The sequence below is a fragment of the Pseudopipra pipra genome, chromosome W (assembly GCF_036250125.1).
Source record: "Pseudopipra pipra isolate bDixPip1 chromosome W, bDixPip1.hap1, whole genome shotgun sequence".
Taxonomy (NCBI): Eukaryota; Metazoa; Chordata; class Aves; order Passeriformes; family Pipridae; genus Pseudopipra; species Pseudopipra pipra.
The window spans coordinates 3,383,527-3,403,111 of NC_087580.1; the positions used below are offsets into that span (position 1 = coordinate 3,383,527).

At 57.9% G+C, this 19,585-nt stretch overlaps 1 protein-coding gene across 1 annotated transcript in view; it reads right to left on the reverse strand.

Moving 5' to 3' along the window:
- LOC135404791 (class I histocompatibility antigen, F10 alpha chain-like) overlaps positions 1 to 18,618 on the reverse strand; it is a 197,754-nt gene extending 179,136 nt beyond the window's left edge. Inside the window, exons 1-4 of the mRNA XM_064639524.1 lie at positions 18,355 to 18,618; positions 17,863 to 18,132; positions 17,365 to 17,637; positions 17,139 to 17,249 (exon numbers count right to left, since the gene is read on the reverse strand). Coding sequence (XP_064495594.1) covers positions 17,139 to 17,249; positions 17,365 to 17,637; positions 17,863 to 18,132; positions 18,355 to 18,586 — 886 coding nt within the window. The 5' untranslated portion in view covers positions 18,587 to 18,618. The remainder of the gene's footprint in view (positions 1 to 17,138; positions 17,250 to 17,364; positions 17,638 to 17,862; positions 18,133 to 18,354) is intronic.
- Positions 18,619 to 19,585: the final 967 nt, after the last annotated feature.

A 19,585-nucleotide genomic window follows, 5' to 3' on the forward strand; every position in this document is an offset into this window, starting at 1 on the left:
GGGATCATGCAGGTGGTGAGTGGGATCATCCTGGGAGCAACTGGGAGTGCACTGGGGATGACTGGAAGTGGCTGTGAGCAACTGGGATCATGCTGGAAGCTTCTGGAGGCAACTGGGAATGAGTGGGACCACATGGAGGAAACTGGGAGCAACTGGGAGAGACCAGGAGTGACTGGGATCATCCTGGGACTGACTGGGCGCTGAATCCGAAAAATCAGTCCGAGAAACTGCTCAGAGACTTTTTTCTCTTTAAGCAGCAAGGTATTTGTTTATTCAACGTTGGGAGCAAGCCAGCTCGCGCTGGACAAACTTGCTCCAAGGCTTCACACAAAATCAGCATTTTTATACAATCTTCAGCTGTGATTAAATGCATATTCAAGTGATTCCAACCTCTATCTCTGCATATTAATAACAGGTGGAGTATAGGTGGAGCTCAGGCGGGGCTTGGGGCGGTGCTTCTCTTGGCCCTCAATCCTGAGGGGACTTCCACTCTTCCTCCATGGCTCTGGGGGCTTCAACTCCTCTTCCTCAGCTTGACCTTCCTTCTCTTACATTCTTCTTGACCCGCTCCCTGAAGCTTGGAAAAAGCCCTGGCTCCCGGCCTATTCCTCCTCTTCCAATGTCTCCCTGATCCTGCTGTCTCTCTAATTTATCCCCTCTAGGCCCAGGACATGTTCCTGTACTATTCTCTGAAGCTTTGCTCCAGTCAGTAGAACAGAACGAGCACAGATGGTCTTGGCTGTTGGGAGCTTGTTAGCAGGCCCAAATTTCTTAGTGAACTCTTTTGGGCCTGGCCTCCTGTTTCACCAGGGACACAGCCCGGGCCCGGATGTTCCCATTCCCATTCCACGGGTTTGCATTCCTGTTCCAGGTGTTCCCATCCATTCTAGTTGTTCCCATCCCATTCCAGGTGTCCCCATTCCCATTGCAGGTGTTCCCATTCCCATTCCAGGTGTTCCCATTCCCATTCCACGTGTTCCTATTCCCTTTCCAGGTGTTCCAATTCCCTTTCCAGGTGTTCCATCCCATTTTAGGTGTCCCCATTCCCATTCCTATTGTCCCTCCTCCCATTCCTGGTGTTCCCACCCCACTTCTGTTTTCCCCATTCCCAGATCTCGGTGTTCCCATTCCCATTCCAGGTGTCTCCATTCCCATTCCTATTGTCACCATTCCCATTCCAGGTGTTCCAATCCCACCTCTGTTTTCCCTATTCCCATTCCAGGTGTCTCTATTCCCGTTCCAGGTGTGCCCATTCCAATTCCTGGTGTCCCCAGTCTGCTCCCAATGTTCCCATTCCCATTCCAGGTGTTCCCATTCCCATTCCACGAATTCCCATTCCCATTCCAGGTGTTCCCATTCCCATTCCACGAATTCCCATTCCCATTCCACGTGTTCCCCTCCCAGTCCCTGGTGTCTCCATTCCAATTCCTGGTGTCCCCATTCCCATTCCTGGTGTCCCTAACCTGCTTCCAGTGTCTCCATCCCTCTCCCCGGTATCCCCATTCCCAATCCAGGTGCCCCCATTCCCAGGTCCTGATGTCTCCATTCTCATTCCTCTTGTTCCCAGTAAGCTCCCAGGTGCCCCCATTCCCATTTCAGGTGTTCCCATTCCCATTCCAGGGGTCCCCATTCCCATTCCCCCGTCCCCATTCCCATTCCTGGTTCCCAGGGAGGAACTACCAGATGCCGGAGGAGGAGCCAGAATTTATTGCCCAAAGCAGGAGATTTTCACACCAAAATTAAACCCTGGTGATGTCACCACTGTCCCTGTGATGTCACCGCTTTCCCCGTGATGTCACCAATGTCCCTGTGATGTCACCAATGTTCCTTTGATGTCACCGCTGTCTCTGTGATGTCATCGCTGTCCATGTGATGCTCTTCCCGCAGTCGGGGCACTCGGGGCTTCTCTTACCGGTGGGTCCGTTGGTGGGAGGTCAAGGAAGAGCTCTGCGTGAAGCTCTTCCCACACTCCCCACAGTGGAAGGGCCTCTCCCTGATGTGGAGGTGACGGTGGGTGTAGAGGGTGGAGCGGTCCCACATTCCCTACACGTGTAGGGCTGTTCCCCAGTGGGGATGTGCTGGTGGCTGAGCAGCTTGGTGCTTGTGCTGAAGCTCTTCCCACATTCCAAGCACTTGTAGGGCCATTCCCTGGTGTGGATGCAACGGTGTTTGCAAAGGCTGGAGCTGTCCCTGAAGCCCTTCCCACACTCTGCACACGTGTAGAGCCTTCCCCACTGTGGATCATCTGGTGTCGGAGCAGGTTGGACCTCTGACTGAAGCTCTTCCCACACTCCGCACACGTGTAGGACCTTTCCCCACTGTGGATCATCTGGTGTCGGAGCAGGTGGGAGCTCCGTTTGAAGCTCTTCCCACACTCCCCACACGTGTAGGGTTGTTCCCCACTGTGGATGCGACGGTGGTTGCGGAGGGTGGAGCTCTGCCTGAAGCTTTTCCCACATTCCCCACACGTGTAGGGCCGTTCCCCACTGTGGATGTGCTGGTGCCTCAGGAGGTGGGTACTCCTGCTGAAGCTCTTCCCACATTCCAAACACCTGAAGGGCTTTTCCCTGCTGGGAGGCTGCTCAGGGACCACCAGCTCGCAGCTCCGCCTTGAGCTCCGGCCGCCTTCCCGGCACAAGCTGGCTCTTTCCTCCTCACAGCCCCCTGGGCTGGCTTTGCAGCCCCTCCTGCGGGGGCATCTCCGGCCCTTTTCCTCCCCGCTGCCTTCCTGCACCGGGGAGACCTTCAAAATGGCCTCTCCCACCAGGCTCTGCCTCCGGGATTTGTCCTCCGTGCTCTCCAGCCTCACCTCGGGGCCTGGGGCAGGAAGCAACAAGGACAGGCAGGGGATTTTCCTCCGGCCCACAGGGAAGCCCAAGGACATCCCCCCAACTCCGGCCCCGGCAGGACGGCCACAAAAGACAAAAGACCGACCCAAAGGGGCACTGACTTCCTCCTCACCTGCCTGGGGGGCCCGCGGCATCTTCCTCTTCCTCGCAGCCTCCTCCTCCATCCACCCAAGCTTTGGGAAGCAGAAATCCTGATGGGGGGGGAAAACAAGGAGTGAGTGCGTTGCCTTGGGGGTTCCTCCTGCCCAAGTCCAGCTGTTGGCATCTTGTGTCCATACTAACCTCCAAAACACCAACATTCAGCCCAAAAACCCCTCCCAGGAGTTCCCCCTCTCTGCTCTCTTGGGTTAGGGGTGTCCCCCCTGTCTGGCCTGATGGCACTTCTGCCTGTATTGGGGGTCCCCCTTCTCCGGGCTGCCGGGGGTCCCGCGGTTCAGGGGGGTTCCCACTCGCCGGGGTCCCCTTTAGTGTTGCCAGGGGGGTCCCAGGGCTCACTTCTCCCCACTCTGCCTCCCGGGGCCGGCCGGCCCTCCTCTCTCGCCTCCCACCCTCGCAAACCTCTTGGCGCTCTCGGCTCCCACCCCGCCTCAAGGCCCCCCCTCCTCTCCACACTCCAAGGCCTTCCCCCTCTCCGGGACCCCCGCTTAAGGGGCCCGGCGCTCCTTCTCTGCTCCCTCCCCTCCAGCATTTCGGGGGTCCCCCAGCTCCGGGATCGCCCCTCTCCGCTCTCCCCACTCCGCGGTTACCGGGGTTCCCCCCCGGCTCTCACGGGGGGCCCCCAAACCGCTCTCGCACCCCCCGCCATTGCCGAGCGACCCCCAGGACCTTTTGGCTGCTCTTCTTTGTGCTCCCGCTCGGCTCCTCCCTCGGCTGGGCCGCCGCTTTTGGCGGGTTTCCTCCTCCGGGATCCGCCCCCTGCAGCCCTTCCCCCCCGTTGCCCAGCCCCCTTGGGCCCCCCTTGGGCCCCCCTTGCCCAATAAGTCTGATTATACAGACAAGCAATTGGTTTTAATCCACAAAACCCAAATGTAGAACCCAGAACCCTGGGCCATGAACAAAGTGCTGTTCCTTGGCCCCCCCCGAGTCCAAAGTAAAGGGAGAGGGGAAAAATACCTGCTGGTGGGAGAGTTGTTGCAGTCTGGTCAAAAGTGGGGATTGCAGTCCAGTTGAGGATGGTGGTCTCAGGCTGGTTGAGAGCGGTGAGCTGCAGTCCTCCTCTGGATCCCACGAGTGGTGGAAAGGTTCCGAAACTCCAGGTTTATATATTCTCCAGTTCAGGCAGGAATGCCCAGTCCTCCCCTCAGAGTGGGGAATTCCATAAAAGGATGCTCAGTTCGTTCCCTCGGAGCGGGGAATTCCATAAAAGGGTATGAGAATACTCAGAGAGGGGAATTCCATAAAAGGGTATGAGGATACTCAGAGTGGGGAATTCCATAAAAGGATATGAGGACAGGAACACCCCCCCCCCACCTCACTGGCCTCCCCCCCCCCAACAACAGTTTCTGGGAAAATGGCATGGAAGGCCATAGAATACACAGTTTTGGGCTACACCCATCCAGTGATGAATCGGTCCCAGCTGTTCTAACTAGGACAGGATTCCAGAGTGGGATCATGTGGAATTGTGGACTGGGATAAGGGCTGGATTCTGGAGTGGGATTGGGGTGGGATTGGGGTTGGATGGATGGAGCAGGATCAGGAGGGATTCCGGAGCAGTTCCTACTCTCCCTGGGCTCCACAGCCGCCTCCATCCCATGGGATGGGAATAGGGACATGGTGACTCCTTTCCCCACTCTCATCCCAGCAGGAATCACAGCCTGAGCAATCCTGGAGCTGGATCTGCCCCTTCCCTCTCCCTGCGGAAAGGCAGGAGCTGCTGGCAGAGCTCATCCCGCTGCTCCCACCCACCCCGGCCCCCCTGCGGCTCTTCCCGATGGATCAACTTCCTGCTTTTTCCCGTGTGAAACCCAGGACCACAATTATTCCTGAGGCTTTAGTTTGGGTGTGAAAATCTCCTGCTTTGGGCAATAAATCCTGGCTCCCTCCTCCGGCCTCCGGCAGTTCCTCTGTGGGAACCAGGAATGGGGATGGGGGGGCTTGGATGGGGACACTGGGAACAAGCTGGGGACACCAGGAATAGGAATGGGGACGTCAGGACTGGGATGGGAACACTGGGAATGGGGATGTGGAAGACCAGGATGGGAACAAGGGGGACAGGAATGGGGGACACTGGGAGCAGGTTGGGGACAGCAGGAATGGGAATGGGGACTTGGGGGACCAGGATGGGGACACTGGGAACAAGTTGGAGTCACCAGAAGTTGGGAATGGGGATACCAAGAGCAGGCTGGGGACACCAGGAAGAGGGAATGGGAACACCAGGAGACAATGGGGAAAGGGATGAGGACACCAGGAACAGGATAGGAAAGCCAGCAAAAGGTTGGGGACAACAGGAACTGGGAATGGGGACATCAAGAGTTGGGAATGGCAACACCAGGAATGGGAATGGGGACATGGGGGACCAGGATGGGGTCATGGGGAACAGGTGGGGCATTACCAAGACCTGGTAATGGGAACACCAGGAGCGGGAATGGGAATGTGGGGGACCAGGATGGGGACACTGGGGACAGGAACGGGGACACTGGGAGCAGGCTGGGCATTACCAGCAATGGGAATGGGCACGGCAGGAACGGGAATGGGCACAGCAGGAACTCTGTGTCTCTGCTGCCCCCCGGGCTGTGCCTTGGAGCCCTGACAGCTCCTGCAGGTCGCAGCTTTCCCAAGGCCTGGCAGCCCTTGCTGCCGTTGCCGGTCCTGCAGCGCCGGGCGGGACGCGCTGCGGATCCCGCCGGGCTCCGGCGCTGCCACGGAACCCGCCGGCACCGTCAGCCCGCACGGCACCCACGGCAAGGGGCACCACGGCCGGGCAGCTGCTCCCCACGGCATCGCCAGCCCACAGCACCCGGCAGCTCCCATTGACTCACTGCAGCAGGAGAGCAGCAAAGCCTGGCAGCAAACTCCCAGGGCAATTCTAGGGGCCAAAGGGACGCTTCCAGCAGCATTCCGGACTTGAGTATTCCCGCAGAATTCCTTCTCCAGCTCTGCAGCCTCTCGTGCTGTTCCAGGACTGTCGGGTTTACACTGCCCTCCTGCTGCTCCTGGCTCAGGGCTCGCCAGGTTCAGTGCCCCCTTGGTAGCCCCGGACAAAAGGAGGGCACTGCTCTGCTCTGCTTTCTGCTGTTGAACATCTTCATTCTCCTCCTCGCAAGGACCCACAACTCTCCCGCTTTACAAAGAGCAGCAGCACTTGGCAGGCCCGGCAGGATCTTCCCCACAAAGGCCGTGGCACTGCCCTGTGCTCGTCCTGCCACAGGAGCTCAAGGCTTCTGCACAGCACAACTTCCCAGCAGTGACCTCCCTGCTCCAGAGGGATGAGGAGCCTCTGTTGAACTGCAGAGATTCACACACTGCAACCACTGCACTGCCTGCATTTCCTGCCATTCTGCAGCACTTGGGCATCTACTGGGGCTCTTCCTGCTGTTTAAGAAGGAGGTTTGCAAGCTCGGGGAGCTGGATGGAGTTTTGTTCCAGCTGCCAGCTAAGGAAGTTTTCAACCTGTTACACAATACATGCAATGAAAACTCCAGTGATTTAAGAACTTGGACTCCAGCAGAACTGTTGGATTATTTATTTCATCAGGAAAACTAGACCAGGAAATAAAGCCATCCCTTTATATATGGAAGTCAAATGAACTCATTTAGGTAAATAAATAGGCTGTAAAAAGGAAGTTACTGAGCTTTATATATGGATACATTAGAGAAGGGAGCAGGATACAATGCTTGGGATGCTCCTTGGAATACTATTCCAGAAATGTCTTAGTACAGAGCATTAGACTCCACAACAGAATCCTGCCAAGTAATTATATCCACATAGGAAAGGAAATTGTTGGGGATCCTGACCTGGCTTTTGGAGGTATCAGGAGTTCCTAAAAAACAAAGATCTTAAACTGAAAGCTTTATTCAAGTAGCTGAATCTACCCAGCACAGGTCCTTCTACAGATCATGGTGAGCTTTCTTTCAAGGCAGAAAACCCCAAACAGGCACAATCTTCCACTCCAAAGTCTCACCCAACTGCCTTCATCTCATCCCTGCCCTCCTCCAAGAAGATTCCACCAGCCAAGTCCAGGGCACTCCAAGGGAAACCCTTGGGTGACCTTGTCTGGTGTTCCCTGGGCACTGAGGGAAGAAGAGAATTTATCAAGGTCCCAAATGCCCACGGAGATCTTGGAAATCAGCTCTCCAGGATGCTTTGCAGGCCTTCTCAGTCAGCTTGAGCTCTTCAAACACACTTGTCCTCAGCGTTGTCTCTGAAAGGGTCACTATGGTCTGAAGGGTCAAACTCAGAAGTGTCTGAACCTGCAGACAGTCCTTCCTTCCGGGCAGAGATGCAGCTGTTTGGGAATGTTATTCCCTGCTGGCAGCTTCCCACAGAGCTGTGGGTACACATTCTCCAGGCAGCTCACTGAATGCAGAGTTTCCTTCCAACCTGAAGGGAGTCTTTGCTCTACAACATCTCTGCCAGGTGGCACTGTGTGATTGCAGGCTGGTTCTCCTGGCTCTGCCTGTGTCCTGCTCTCCTTGGAAAGCACCATGTCCGTAAGGATCCAGATGTTGATCCTGATCTCAAAGAGAATCAATAAAATATCATTAAACAGGCATAAAATGTCGAGAATCGATCAATGAAATGCCAGATCTATCTGAAAATAGACACAAATACAGTGTTGTGGAGCTCCTGGCTGGGCTTTCCCAACTGTGTGCATTGGCCTGGAAGCCCCGGGGCCTCACTTCTCTGCCCCCTAATTAGGAGCAATTTATTAGGCCAATTAACCACGGAGTCATTTGCCCCTGAGCTGCTTTGTTCCTCTGCCAGGCACAGGCCAGCCCGGGCTCCGCAGGCTGCAGGGTTGCTGCGTCCTGTCAGTGCTCAACACCTCGGATTTATTTGCCCCAAAAAGGGAAAACGGCCCCGAATCCCATGGGCCGAGCGCAGGAGGGGACAGAGTTCTGGCACAAAACTCCAGCCGCCGGGTTTGCCCAGCCCGGGAAGAACCAAGGGCCCCGCAGTGAGGTGGGACCCCCCAGCAGCCCTTGTGTGCCGTGCCCAGCTGAAGCCCTCCCTGGGGCGCTCGGGGCTGGCTGGGCACACTGGGAGCGCTGGGAAGGGCCCCGGCTCGGGGCAGGGGCGGCGGGTGCCCAGCAGTGACTGAGGGGAAGGGCCTTCACAGGGACCCCCGCGCCCCTCGCTGCCCACGGGAAGGGTTTTTGGTCCCTCTGAGCGATTTGGCGGCGTTCCTGGGCTCGGCGGGGCCGGGCAGGCGGCAGCGGGACACGCGGGGCCCGGGCCGTGCGGCGGAGCCGGGTGGGAACTGCGGGGCGGCCCCAGCGGGGCCCGAGGGCGGAGCGGAGCCGGTTGGGAACAACCCCCGATCCCCCCCCGGGGCCAGGTCTGATGCCGGGAAAAGCACCACTGATAAGAAGGAGTATCTTGGCCAGCCCCCAGAGCTGGGAAGCATTCCAGAAGAAGAAACTGGTTTTTCAGTCCCGTGACCAAAGAAGGACAATTTGGAGAAGAGATGTTCCCCAAAGGGCCACCAGAGACCCTCGAGAGACCCCTACTCTGATGTAAATGAGTTCTGAGAACAGATTCAAATGTGTAAGAGAATCTGTGGGAGTGTTTTATATATATGCATGAGTTTGAGGAAGTGTAATGCACATGTATTAGTTACATCCACAGAAACCAGGGTGTGAGACAGCCCAGTGTGGGGGTGATGGGAGGAGACCCCCCCACCCCCCACCCCCGCACCCAGTGCCGAAAAAAATAAAACCGCTTTCTAATCCTGACATTCCAGTGACAGAGAGTTTTATTCCCATTTGGTGACAGTCCCAGTTGCTCCCAGTATGATCCCTGTTGCCCCAGTTCTGGTCCCGAGGGGTCCCAGTCCTGGTCCTGGTGTATCCCAGTGTCCCAGTCCATCCCAGTCCATCCCGGTCCCTTCCCAGCAGCCGCCGCCGTTTCCCAGGTCCTGCCCCCCCGCCCCCCCCGAGCTGCCGCCGGACGCCGCCCCCCCAAGATGCTGACGGGGGTCGGGGCTCCGTCTTTGGCTTCGTCTCCCTGGGCTGGGGCTCGGCCTCTGCCTGCGGGAGGAGCTGAGGGGGGTCCCCGGGGGTCGTGTGTGCCCCCCCCGGAGCGTGTGTGCCCCCCCGGGACCCCCATTCCGGGGGGAGCCCCCCTTTCCCTTGACCCCGGGCTCCCCTTGAATCCCTGGTCCTGGGCACTGAGACTCCCCTGCATCTCCTTCCCCAGCTCTGGGACCCCCCTGCACCCCCCTATCCAGTTCCACAACCCCTGCAATCCCTTTCCCAGTCCCTGCATCCCCCTGTGCAGGGGGGGCTGCAGGGCTTTGGGGGGTCTCACCAGGGCTTTGCCCCAGGACACCCTGCCTCGGGCTCTGGGGGTGGGGGGTGACCGGTGCTCTTGAGCCCCCCCTTTTTTCCGCACCCCTTCCCCACCCCCATTCTGGATCTGCCATTCCAGAGCCGTGGGGGGGCCTCGCCGCAGCCCCCCCGCTGTCCCCGCTGTCCCCTCGGGGCCCTGACGGCCGCCCTGGCGCTGTCCCTCGGGCTGCCCGGGGAGTTGCCCCCACGGGCTCTTGGGGCGGGGCTGGAGGGTCCCACTGCCCCTCTGCTGTGTTCAAGCACCTGAGGAACAGGGAGCAAACCCCCAGATCGGGTTTCCCGGCTGCAAAGCTCGGCGGGGCTGCCCCACCAGGAGGAATTTGGGGCTCGGGGACAGGAACAAAACACAGCATCAATTAAACCTTATTAAAAATTCAAGCACCGGGACAGGAAAAAAATCATCCTTTGGGGTCTTCCCTTTGCAGACACAGACAGAGGGTTCTCACCTGGAAAATATTTACCTGGGGAAGTACCAGCCTGGTAATAATTTTAGTTAAACTAATGATGCCAACAACACCAGCTGGGCATTGATGGAGGGGGGTTATATAGTTTTAGTAAGTATAGAAACACTTTGCAGTTGCCAGTGACTCAACAGCAGCATCCACAGGTATTTTCGTCTCTGTCAGTTGATCCTTGGTCTGTTTTTTTGACTATTTTTCTTTATAAATATTCCACAAATCACTCCTATGGAACCAGTTTTGCTTTGCTAAGGAGAGCTGTGACTGCTGGGCCCTTGGGGGATTATGAGCTTTTTGTGTTTTTAGTTGAGGAGCACAGGAGCATCCAGGCAAAGCCCCAGGATGGAGCAGGACCTGCCCAGGCCCCGAGAGCTCGGGCTGTTGTCCCAGCTCAGCTTGTGGCAGGAGGAGCTGAGGGTGCCCCTGTCCCCTCTGTGCCCCCCAGGGGTGGCAGAAGCCCCTCGGGAGGCAGGTCCAGAGGCACCATCCCCTGTCCCGGGGGCTCCCCGAGCTGCCCTGCACAGGGTGGGCACACGGGGGGTGGGCTCAGGTGGGTCTGAAGGGCCATCCAGCACCTTGGGGGCTGACCTGGGGGGCTGGGACTGAAAACCCCTCGGAGCTGTGCAAGTCCTTGAGACAACGAGCTCCTGCTTCTTTAATGAACAACCTGAAGAACAACCCAAGTGGAATCCTATTTTTGTTCTCCAAATTTCAGAGACCTGCATTAGGGCCAGGAAGGACAAGTCCTGTGCCTAAAGCCCCTCTGTGTGGCCCCACAACCAGCAGTGCTGAGCGAGACCCTTGGAGCTCTCTGGGGCCGCAGCAGCTGCAGGGACTCTGCTCCAGCACGGGCTTCCCACGGGCTCACATCCTTCTTTGTGGGCATCCCCTGCTCTGCCGTGGGCTCCTCCTTGGGCTGCAGGGGAATCTCAGCTCCAGGCCTGGAGCACCTCCTGCCCCTCCTCCTGAACTGCCCTGGGGGTCTGCAGAGCTGTTCCTCTCCCCTATTCCCACTCTGCTCCTCTCTGCACCCAATTCCATCTGCACAAGGACTTTTTCCTCCTTAAATACATTATCCCCGAGGCCCCAGTACACTGCCCAGCTTGGATCACCTGGAATATGGGTCACCAGGTCTGCGCCCAACATGGATCACCAGGAACGTGGGTCACCAGGTCTGCGCCCAACATGGATCACCAGGAATGTTGGTCACCAGGTCTGTGCCCAACGAGGGTCCCTGTGGATCGTCCAACGCGGGTCCTCCCATGGCTGATGGAGTTGGAGCAGTGGCCGAAGCTCTTCCCGCAGTCGGGGCACTCGGAGCTTCTCTTACCAGTGGGTCTGTTAGTGGAAGGATAAGGCAGAGCTGTCCCTGAAGCTCTTCCCACACTCCCCAGAGTTGTAGGGCCTCTCCCTGATGTGGAGGCGACGGTAGGTGTAGAGGGTGGAGCTGTCCCACATTCCCTACACGTGTAGGGCTGTTCCCCAGTGTGGATGTGCTGGGGGCTGAGCAGCTTGGTGCTTGTGCTGAAGCTCTTCCCACATTCCAAGCACTTGTAGGGCCATTCCCTGGTGTGGATGCAACGGTGTTTGGAAAGGCTGGAGCTGTCCCTGAAGCTCTTCCCACACTCCGCACACGTGTAGGGCCTTTCCCACTGTGGATCATCTGGTGTCGGAGCAGGTGGGAGCTCTGAGTGAAACTCTTCCCACACTCCCCACATGTATAGGGCCGTTCCCTGGTGTGGATGCGACGGTGGGTGCGGAGGGTGGAGCGGTCACTGAAGCTCTTCCCACACTCCCCACATGTGTAGGGCCTTTCCCCAGTGTGGATCATCTGGTGTTGGAGCAGGTGAGAGCTCCATTTGAAACTCTTCCCACACTCCCCACATGTGTAGGGTCGTTCCCCAGTGTGGATGTGACGGTGGTCACGGAGGGTGGAGCTGTGCCTGAAGCTTTTCCCACATTCCCTACACGTGTAGGGCCGTTCCCCAGTGTGGATGTGCTGGTGCCTCAGGAGGTTTGAGCTCCTACTGAAGCTCTTCCCACATTCCAAACACCTGAAGGGCTTTTCCCTGCTGGGAGGCTGCTCAGGGACCACCAGCTCAAAGCTCCGCCTCAAGCTCCGGCCGCCTTCCCGGCACAGGCTGGCTCTTTCCTTTTCACAGCCCCCTGGGCTGGGTTTGGAGCCCCTCCTGCGGGGGCGTCTCCGACCCTTTTCCTCCCCGCTGCCTTCCTGCGCCGGGGAGCCCTTCAAAACGGCCTCTCCCACCAGGCTCTGCCGCCGGGATTTGTCCTCCGCGCTCTCCGGCCTCACCTCGGGGCCTGGGGCAGGAAGCAACAAGGACAGGCAGGGGATTTGCCTCCAGCCCAGAGGGAAGCCCAAGGACATCCCCCCAACTCCGACCCCGGCAGGACGGCCACAAAAGACAAAAGACCGACCCAAAGGGGCACTGACTTCCTCCTCACCTGCCTGGGGGGCCCGCGGCATCTTCCTCTTCCTCGCAGCCTCCTCCTCCATCCGACCAACCTTTGGGAAGCAGAAATACTGAGGGGGTGGAAAAAAGCGGGTGAGTGCTTTGACTTGGTGTTTCCTCCTGCCGAAAACCAGCTCTGGGACTCAGTGGGCATCTTGTGTCCATAAAAACCCCAAAAACAACAACATTCAGCCCAAAAACCCCTCACAAAAGTTCCCCCTCTCTGCTCTCTGGGGCTTGGGGGGTCCCTCCTGTCTGGCCTGATGGCACTTCTGCCTGCATTGGGGGTCCCCCTTCTCCGCGCTGCCGGGGGTCCCGTGACTCCGGGGGGTTCCCACTCACCGGGGTCCCCTTTAGTGTTGCCAGGGGGGTCCCAGGGCTCACTTCTCCCCACTCTGCCTCCCGGGGCCGGCCGGCCCTCCTCTCTCGCCTCCCACCCTCGCAAACCTCTTGGCGCTCTCGGCTCCCACCCCGCCTCAAGGCCCCCCCTCCTCTCCACACTCCAAGGCCTTCCCCCTCTCCAGGACCCCCGCTTAAGGGGCCCGGCGCTCCCTCTTTGCTCCAACCCCTCCAGAATTCCAGGGGTCCCCCAGCTCCAGGATCGCCCCTCTCCGCTCTCCCCATTCCGCGGCTACCGGGGTTCCCCCCCGGCTCTCACGGGGGGCCCCAAAACCGCTCTCACCCCCCCCGCCATTGCCGAGCGACTGCCAGGACCTTTTGGCTGCTCTTCTTTGTGCTCCCGCTCGGCTCCTCCCTCGGCTGGGCCGCCGCTTTTGGTGGGTTTCCTCCTCCGGGATCCACCCCCTGCAGCCCTTCCCCCCCTGGCCCAACCCCCTTGGGCCCCCCTTGGGCCCCCCTTGCCCAATAAGTCAGATTATACAGACAAGCAATTGGTTTGAATCCACAAAACCCAAATGTAGAACCCAGCACCCTGGGCCATGAACAAAGTGCTGTTCCTTGGGCCCTCCCCGACTCCAAAGTAAAGGGAGAGGGGAAAAATACCTGCTGGTGGGAGAGCTGTTGCAGTCTGGTCAAAAGTGGGGATTGCAGTCCAGTTGAGGATGGTGGTCTCAGGCTGGTTGAGAGCGGTGAGCTGCAGTCCTCCTCTGGATCCCACGAGTGGTAAAAAGGTTCTGAAACTGCAGGTTTATATATTCTCCAGTTCAGGCAGGAATGCCCAGTCCTCCCCTCAGAGCAGGGAATTCCATAAAAGGATGCTTAGTTCTTCCCTCAGAGCGGGGAATTCCATAAAAGGCTATGAGGATGCTCAGTCCATAAAAGGGTAGGAGGGTGCTCAGGACATCCCCCCCACCTGGCAGGCCTCTCCTGACAACAGTTCCGGGGAAAATGGCATGGAAGGCCAGAGAATACACAGTTTTGGGCTACACCCATCCAGTGAGGAATCGGTCCCAGCTGTTCTAACTAGGACACTGTGTCCGTCATCGCTGCCATCATCATCATCATCGGCCTCGTGGGAGTCGGTGTCTGGAAGCTCCGATCCGGTAACTCCCGGGATGGGGGTCGGGAAGGGGCACGGATCCGCCCGGCAGCATTCCGGGGATCCTGTGCCACGGGTGCTGATTCCGCTTTCTTTCCATAGGGAAGAGGGAGGGGAATGGATACGACCCCGCACCCACCAGTGAGTCCCAGCAGCGTTTGTGGTTCCAGATCCTCTGGGCAGGGATCCCGGGAGGGATGCCGGGATTCCAGAGGGGAATGGGGGCCTAATGGTTGGAGCGGGATTGGAAGGGGATTCCAGCTCAGGGCAGGATTCCAGAGTGGGATCAGGTGGAATTGTGGACTGGGATCAGGACTGGATTCTGGAGTGGGATTGGGGTGGGATGGATGGAATGGGATTGGGGTGGGATGAACGGAGCAGGATCAGGTGGGATTCCGGAGCAGTTCCTCCTCTCCCTGGGCTCCACAGCCGGCTCCATCCCCTGGGATGGGAACAGGGACATGGTGACTCCTTTCCCTGTTCTCATCCCAGCAGGAATCACAGCCTGAGCCATCCCGGAGCTGGATCCACCCCTTCCCTCTCCCTGCGGAAAGCCAGGAGCTGCTGGCAGAGCTCATCCCGCTGCTCCCACCCACCCCGGCCCCCCTGCGGCTCTTCCCGATGGATCAACTTCCTGCTTTTTCCCGTGTGAAACCCACGACCACAATTATTCCTGAGGCTTTAATTTGAGTGTGAAAATCTCCTGCTTTGGGCAATAAATCCTGGCTCCCTCCTCCGGCATCCGGCAGTTCCTCTGTGGGAACCAGGAATAGGAATGGGGACAGGGGGGACTGGAATGGGGACATTGGGAACAGGGATGGGGACACTGGGAGCAGGTTGGGGACAGCAGGAATGGGAATGGGAACTCCAGGAATGGGAATGGGGACATTGGGAGCAGGTTGGAGTCACCGGGAATGGGAATTGGGACACGGGGAATGGGAATGGGGACATGGGAGACCAGGATAGGGATAGTGGGGACAGGAACGGGGACACTGGGAGCAGGTTGGCACAGCAGGAAGTGGGAATGGGGAGAGGGATGGGAACCCCAGGAATTGGAATGGGGACAGGAATTAGAAGGTGTCTCTGCAGGAGTTGGTTCAATACAAAGGTGGGTCCCTGGCTCGAGGCCACGGGAAGCCCCTTCTTTGGGAATGTCTGGGAACCAGGTGTCAGAGGTTTGAAAAGAGGTGTTGGAATTGTTTCCCAGTGTCCCCCCCCATTCCCATCTGTGTCTCCCGGGATGGGGTGGGTTGGAGCGGAGCCTCAGGCGCTGGGCAGGGGCAGTGGGGGGAGGGCGGCTCTCGGGGACACCGCGGTGGCCGCGGGGAGGGGCGGGGGGTCCTTTGTTCGGGGGCTTTTGGGGTTTGTCCCGGGACCGGACAGAGCGGGAGCTGGTTTTGGCCACCTTGTTCTCTTTTCCTGAGAGGAAGTTTTTTCCCCACGGGACACCTCACGGAGAGCGACCGAGAGAGAGAGAGAGAGAGAGCCCGACCCATCTGGGAGCGAGGTGTTCTGCTTTGGGGACTGCCCCTGGGAAAAGGGACTCCTTCACTGCTGGCTGCGAGCACACGGGGCTGCGAGAGCTTTGAACTACCGGGACAGTTTCTCCCCCCCACCTGGGGATTTGGGACTTTGTTTTGTTTCTTCTGAAAGTTTTTGGTTGCACCATTTGTTGTTTATTCACATTTTGTTAATAAAAAGCTGCTTCTTTTCCTTTTCCACACTTCCACCTGAAGTCTCTTAATTTCTAAGTTCTAATCTTGTTAAACTAAGACCCAGTGCCCTCAGGGGGAGGAGGAGGAAAGGAGACCAAGAGGTGCCGTGGCCACTCAAACTGCAGAGGAACAACCTGTGCCAGTAGCAGCTGCCCCTCTACAGAAGAAATCCAAGACCAAATCAGCTCAGTTAGTGAGGGATGAAGGGGAAGCAGAGCCCTCAGAAAAGGAGCAAGAGGCAGGGCCAGAGATAATCACCCGATCCCCATCCCCGGCTGAGCTGTGAGAGATGTGAAAAGATTTCAGCCTCCAGCTGGGAGAGCCCCTGCTGACCTGGCTGCTCCAGTGCTGGGATATCATGGCCCAGCATATGGAACTAGGTGGGAGTGCAGCCAAGCAACTGGGATCCCTGTCCTGGGATCTTGGGATTGACCAGGGGAGTGGGAAGAGGACAGAAACTCTCAGTCTCTGGAGGTGAGCCCTGTCAAGTGTTAGGGAAAGGTGTTCTCTCAAGGCTGATCTAAGAGTGCGCCCAAGCAGATGGAACACCTGGGAGAAAGGGATCCAGTAGCTGAGAGAATCAGCTGTGCTGGAGATAATCCACAGGGATTCAAATAAGGACCCTGCAGATCCAGGAGAGGTCCAGTGCAGACAATCCCTGTGGGGGAGGTTTGTACAGGGAGCACCGTTGTCACACACCAACTCACTGGCAGTGATGGCATGGAAAGAACAAAACAGTGCTCCAAGTGACCCCGACTCTGGCAATATGAAGATCATCTTTTCTCCTCCCACCAGCCCTGCCCCTTGTCACGGGGGAGTGGAAGGCTGAGAGAAAGTTTAGTAGAGAAGCCCTTTTGTGGAGCTACGACGTGCAGGAAGGACCCTCTGGCTTTCTAAACTCCTTCTCAGGGAGGAGCCCGGGGGTGGCTGGATCCAATGCCAGCCCCAGACTTTGTCCACAGGTCAAGTTAAAGGACTTACAGAGGTGTGCTAGAATCACTGTCCTGCAGGTTTTAATGATGCCAAATCAGAGATATTTATATAAAATGAACCATTTATTATGACAAATGATCAAATAAACAGATGAGTGAACAGACAAAAGACCTTGATCAGAATTATTTACTACAGAGTGTAAAAGCTAAAACCTACTCGTAGAGTATAAAACAGCATAAAATAATGCACTGTATCAAAGTAATTCCAAATCCAATTTTATCAGAGCAGGCAAAAAGAAACAATCATCACCTAGAGACTGATGTAACTCACCACACAACTTAACCCCTGAGTAACCACGAAGTGCTGTCCCTGCTCCACAGGAGAAGCTCCACACACTCCAAGAAAGTCTGTGGAAGAATCTGCCACATGAAAGTTGCACTCGGCTTTTATAGTTATAAAGTGATGGACTACCAGTGCCATTTCTCCAGGCCAGCCAGCAGCTTATCTGTCAAATCCTGTTTCCAAAAGCAGGGAGGTGTTTGCAGTTGTGAACCGGGCTGGTTTTACTCCCTGGTGGCCATGCTGTATCCATTCCCCTCCCTCTTCCCTATGGAAAGAAAGCGGGATCAGCACCCGTGGCACAGGATCCCCGGAATGCTGCTGGGTGAATCCGTGCCCCTTCCCGACCCCCATCCCGGGAGTTACCGGATCGGAGCTTCCAGACACCGACTCCCACGAGGCCGATGATGATGATGATGGCAGTGCCGACGGACACAGCCACCAACACCGGGCTGGAATTCCAGACGGATTTCGGCTCTGGGAAGGGCAGAAGGGTGAGGAGGGTGAGGGGACCCCCAATTCCACTGCTCCACATTCCTGAATTCCTCCTTCCCAAACCCCCAGTTCCCACATTGCCCGTTCCCAGCCTCACCCCAGGCGAAGATCCCGGGCTCCGGCATTCCGGCGTGCTCCACCCGGCACCGGTACTGCTCCCGCTCCCCCGGCAGCGCCTCGATCCTGGCCCAGCTGTGGAAGGTGCCGTCGCTGTTGGGAACGATCCCGCCCCACTCCGTCTCCTGATCCCGCACTTCATCCCCCTTCAGCCAGTTGATCCCGATCATCCCGGGGTAGAATCCATACGCGTGGCAGGACAACGTCAGGATCCCGTGTTCCTCTTTCCCGGACACGTGGACATTGGGGGGATCTGGAATGGGGTAATGGTGAGATCCATCCATGGAATTCCCATGGGAATAGGACTGGAGTGAGATCCATCCATGGAATTCCCATGGGAATGGAAAAATGGTGAGACACACCCATGGAATTCTCATGGGAATGGTGACATCCATAAACAGAATTCCCATGGGAATTCTTGTGTTTCCAAATTCCATTCTCCCAAATTCCGTTCCCATGGGAATTCTGTCTCCCTCACCTTTGCCCTCCAGCGCCTCCTGCCCACATCTGATGTATTTCTGGAGCTCTTCCACACAGCTCTGTGCCAGCTCGTGCTGAAGAGCCTCGTACCCTTCGGATTTCCAGTACCTCTGGGTGATCCGGGCAGCTCTGTCGGCCGCCACGAAGCTCCCGGATCCCAGGTCGAAGGAGATGAAATCCCGCCCGTCGTAGCCGTACCGAAGGGTTCTGTGGATGCTCCCGTTGGACAGGAGGTCACAGCCACAAACCCGCTGCAGCGTGTGGAGACCTGGGCAGAGGGTGGGACTGGACCCATGGAGACCCACAGAGTTGTGTTCCAACGCCACAGAGCCCAAATGCAGCCATATAGAGCCCCATGGATCCCCATTCCAGCCCCACAGATTCCACCCCAGCCCCATGGGTCCCTCTGGCCCCACAGATCCCAGCCCAGCCCCACAGATCCCAGCCCAGCCCCACAGACTCCCCCTGTCCCCAGGTGCCCCCCACTCACCCCCACTCTGGTTGTACCGGCCCCGCAGCGTCTCCACGTTGGTGATGGCCACGTGCTGGTTCCCCCTGTGGATCTGGGTCTGTCCATCCCAATATCCCGGCTCGGCTCCGGCCGCCATCCACGGCGTCTGCGGTTCCGCCCGGCCCCGCTCGCTGTCGTAGCGCTGGAAGGGGGTCCTGTCCAGGTACCCCACAGCCACATACTGGGGGACCCCCAGGCCAGGCTCTGACATGGCCACGCTCAGGAAACGCAGGGAGTGGAGAACTGAGAGGACATGGACATTTGGGGAATCTGGGGAGTCCAAGAGCCAAGGAAAGGGGGAAGTGGGAGAGCCGGGAGAGCCAGGAAGGGTCCAAGGTTCAAAGGAAGGGAGGTGCAGGGGCTGGTATAGGTGGAACGGGGGGTCCAGGGTGTTCCTGTGCCCAGGAAATCAGTGTCCAGGGGTCACCAGTGTCCCCACTCCCATTACAGGGTGGGGAGAACCAGGATAATCAGGAATGGGGGTCCCGTGGTTCCTAAGTGTTGATGAAAGTGGGGTCTGGGGGCTGGGAAAGGCAGGAATGGAGGTCCAGGGGGTCGGGTCTCAGAGTCCAGAGAAAGGGAAGGTTTGTGGTCTGGGAGTAGCTGGATGGCCAGGAAGGGGATGCAGGGGGGTGTTGGTTCAGGGGAGTCCCTGTGCCCAGGAATAGGGGTGCAGGGGGGTCCCAGTGCCCAATAAGGCTGTACAGGGGGTCATACTCCCAGATAAGGGGGTTCAGGGGGCTCTGGGTGCTGAATAAGGTGCAGAGGAGTCCCCCTGCCCAGGAATGGAGATTCAAGGGGTCCCTGTGCCCAGGAAAGGGGGGTCCACTGGTCCCTGATGTTGAGGAAAGTGAAGGCTAGGGGCTGGGAAAGGCAGGAATGGGGGTCCAGGGAGTCCCAGGGTCAAGGAAAAGGGAGGATGAGGGGGCTGGGAGAGGCGAGATTGGCAGGAAAATGGGGCACGGGGGGGTATTTGTTGAGGATAAGGGGGTTCAGAGGGGTCCTAGAGCTGGGCATGGGGGTTCAAGGGGCCCTGGTGCAAGAAAAAATAGTTCAGGGGTGTCCCAGGACCCAGAAATGGTGGTTCAGAGGGCTTTCTGTGCACGGGAATGGGGGTTCAGGGGGTCTTGGTGCCCGGGAATGGAAATTGGGGGGTCCTGGTGCCAGATAAGGAGTTTTAAGGGGGTCCCGGTGTGGAGGGAGACGTTGC